At 49.6% G+C, this 695-nt stretch overlaps 2 protein-coding genes across 2 annotated transcripts; both read right to left on the bottom strand.

Moving 5' to 3' along the window:
* Positions 1 to 5: 5 nt before the first annotated feature.
* LOC104471026 (toll-like receptor 2 type-1) lies at positions 6 to 474 on the bottom strand (the record flags this gene model as incomplete). Its single annotated transcript, XM_010086204.1, is given in 2 exon segments — positions 6 to 461; positions 463 to 474. Coding segments are annotated over 2 exon segments (468 nt in total), but the record flags the coding sequence as incomplete, so codon positions are not given.
* A 14-nt stretch (positions 475 to 488) lies between these two features.
* LOC104471025 (toll-like receptor 2 type-2) lies at positions 489 to 634 on the bottom strand (the record flags this gene model as incomplete). The annotated part of the gene is made up of 1 exon (XM_010086203.1): positions 489 to 634. A coding segment is annotated over one exon (146 nt), but the record flags the coding sequence as incomplete, so codon positions are not given.
* Between the last annotated feature and the right edge of the window lie 61 nt (positions 635 to 695).

Raw genomic sequence — 695 nt, 5'->3', positions numbered from 1 at the left:
ATTTCTCTCACTTCTAACCAAGTGACAGAGTGCAGAAGGTCCCTGACAATTGCTGAGAATACATTCGTATTTTTTAGGTTCATGATCATGTGATTTATCCTCTTAATCGGTTTCAAACTTCCTGGCTCATACTGTCTGAGACTGCTACCGTCAATCCACAACTTGTCGAGAAGCTCGATGCCCTCAAAGTTCCTTTGCCTTATGGTGGAGAACCATGGGTTGCCCAGGTGGAGGAAGCTCAGGTTCCTCAGGCTAGAAAAGGGAGAGCTTTCCCCCAGCTCTCTGTAGGAGTTCCCTTGAAGGTGGAGGTGCTGGAGTGAAAAAAGGTGTCCAAACCACGCAGGGGACAGGTGAGCCAAGCTGTTATTTGATAAGTCCAAGAGCTCCAGTTTCCCAAGGGAGCGAAACGAGTCCTCATCTATTGAGCTGATTTTGTTGGACTGCAGCAGCAGGGCTCTCAGGTTCACAGCCTGCTGCAGATCCTGGGATCGGATGTGCTTTATCCTGTTGTGGGCCAGGTTTAACACTGTGATTTGGCCTGTGATTCCCGGGGGAATGAAGTCCAAGCCCATGGAAGAGCAGTTGCAAAGCTGAGTGGTATCGCATGAAGGACAAGCCTGCTTCAGCGCTTGCTCTTTGGAGAGGTTTGCAGTCAAGATCATGTAGATGCCCCACACTCGCCAGATGTGTGTAGT

The sequence above is a fragment of the Pterocles gutturalis genome, unplaced genomic scaffold (assembly GCF_000699245.1).
Source record: "Pterocles gutturalis isolate BGI_N339 unplaced genomic scaffold, ASM69924v1 C11644137, whole genome shotgun sequence".
Lineage (NCBI taxonomy): Eukaryota > Metazoa > Chordata > Aves > Pterocliformes > Pteroclidae > Pterocles > Pterocles gutturalis.
Note: the sequence above shows the minus strand (reverse complement) of the source record. Positions and strands in the feature narration are given on the sequence as shown.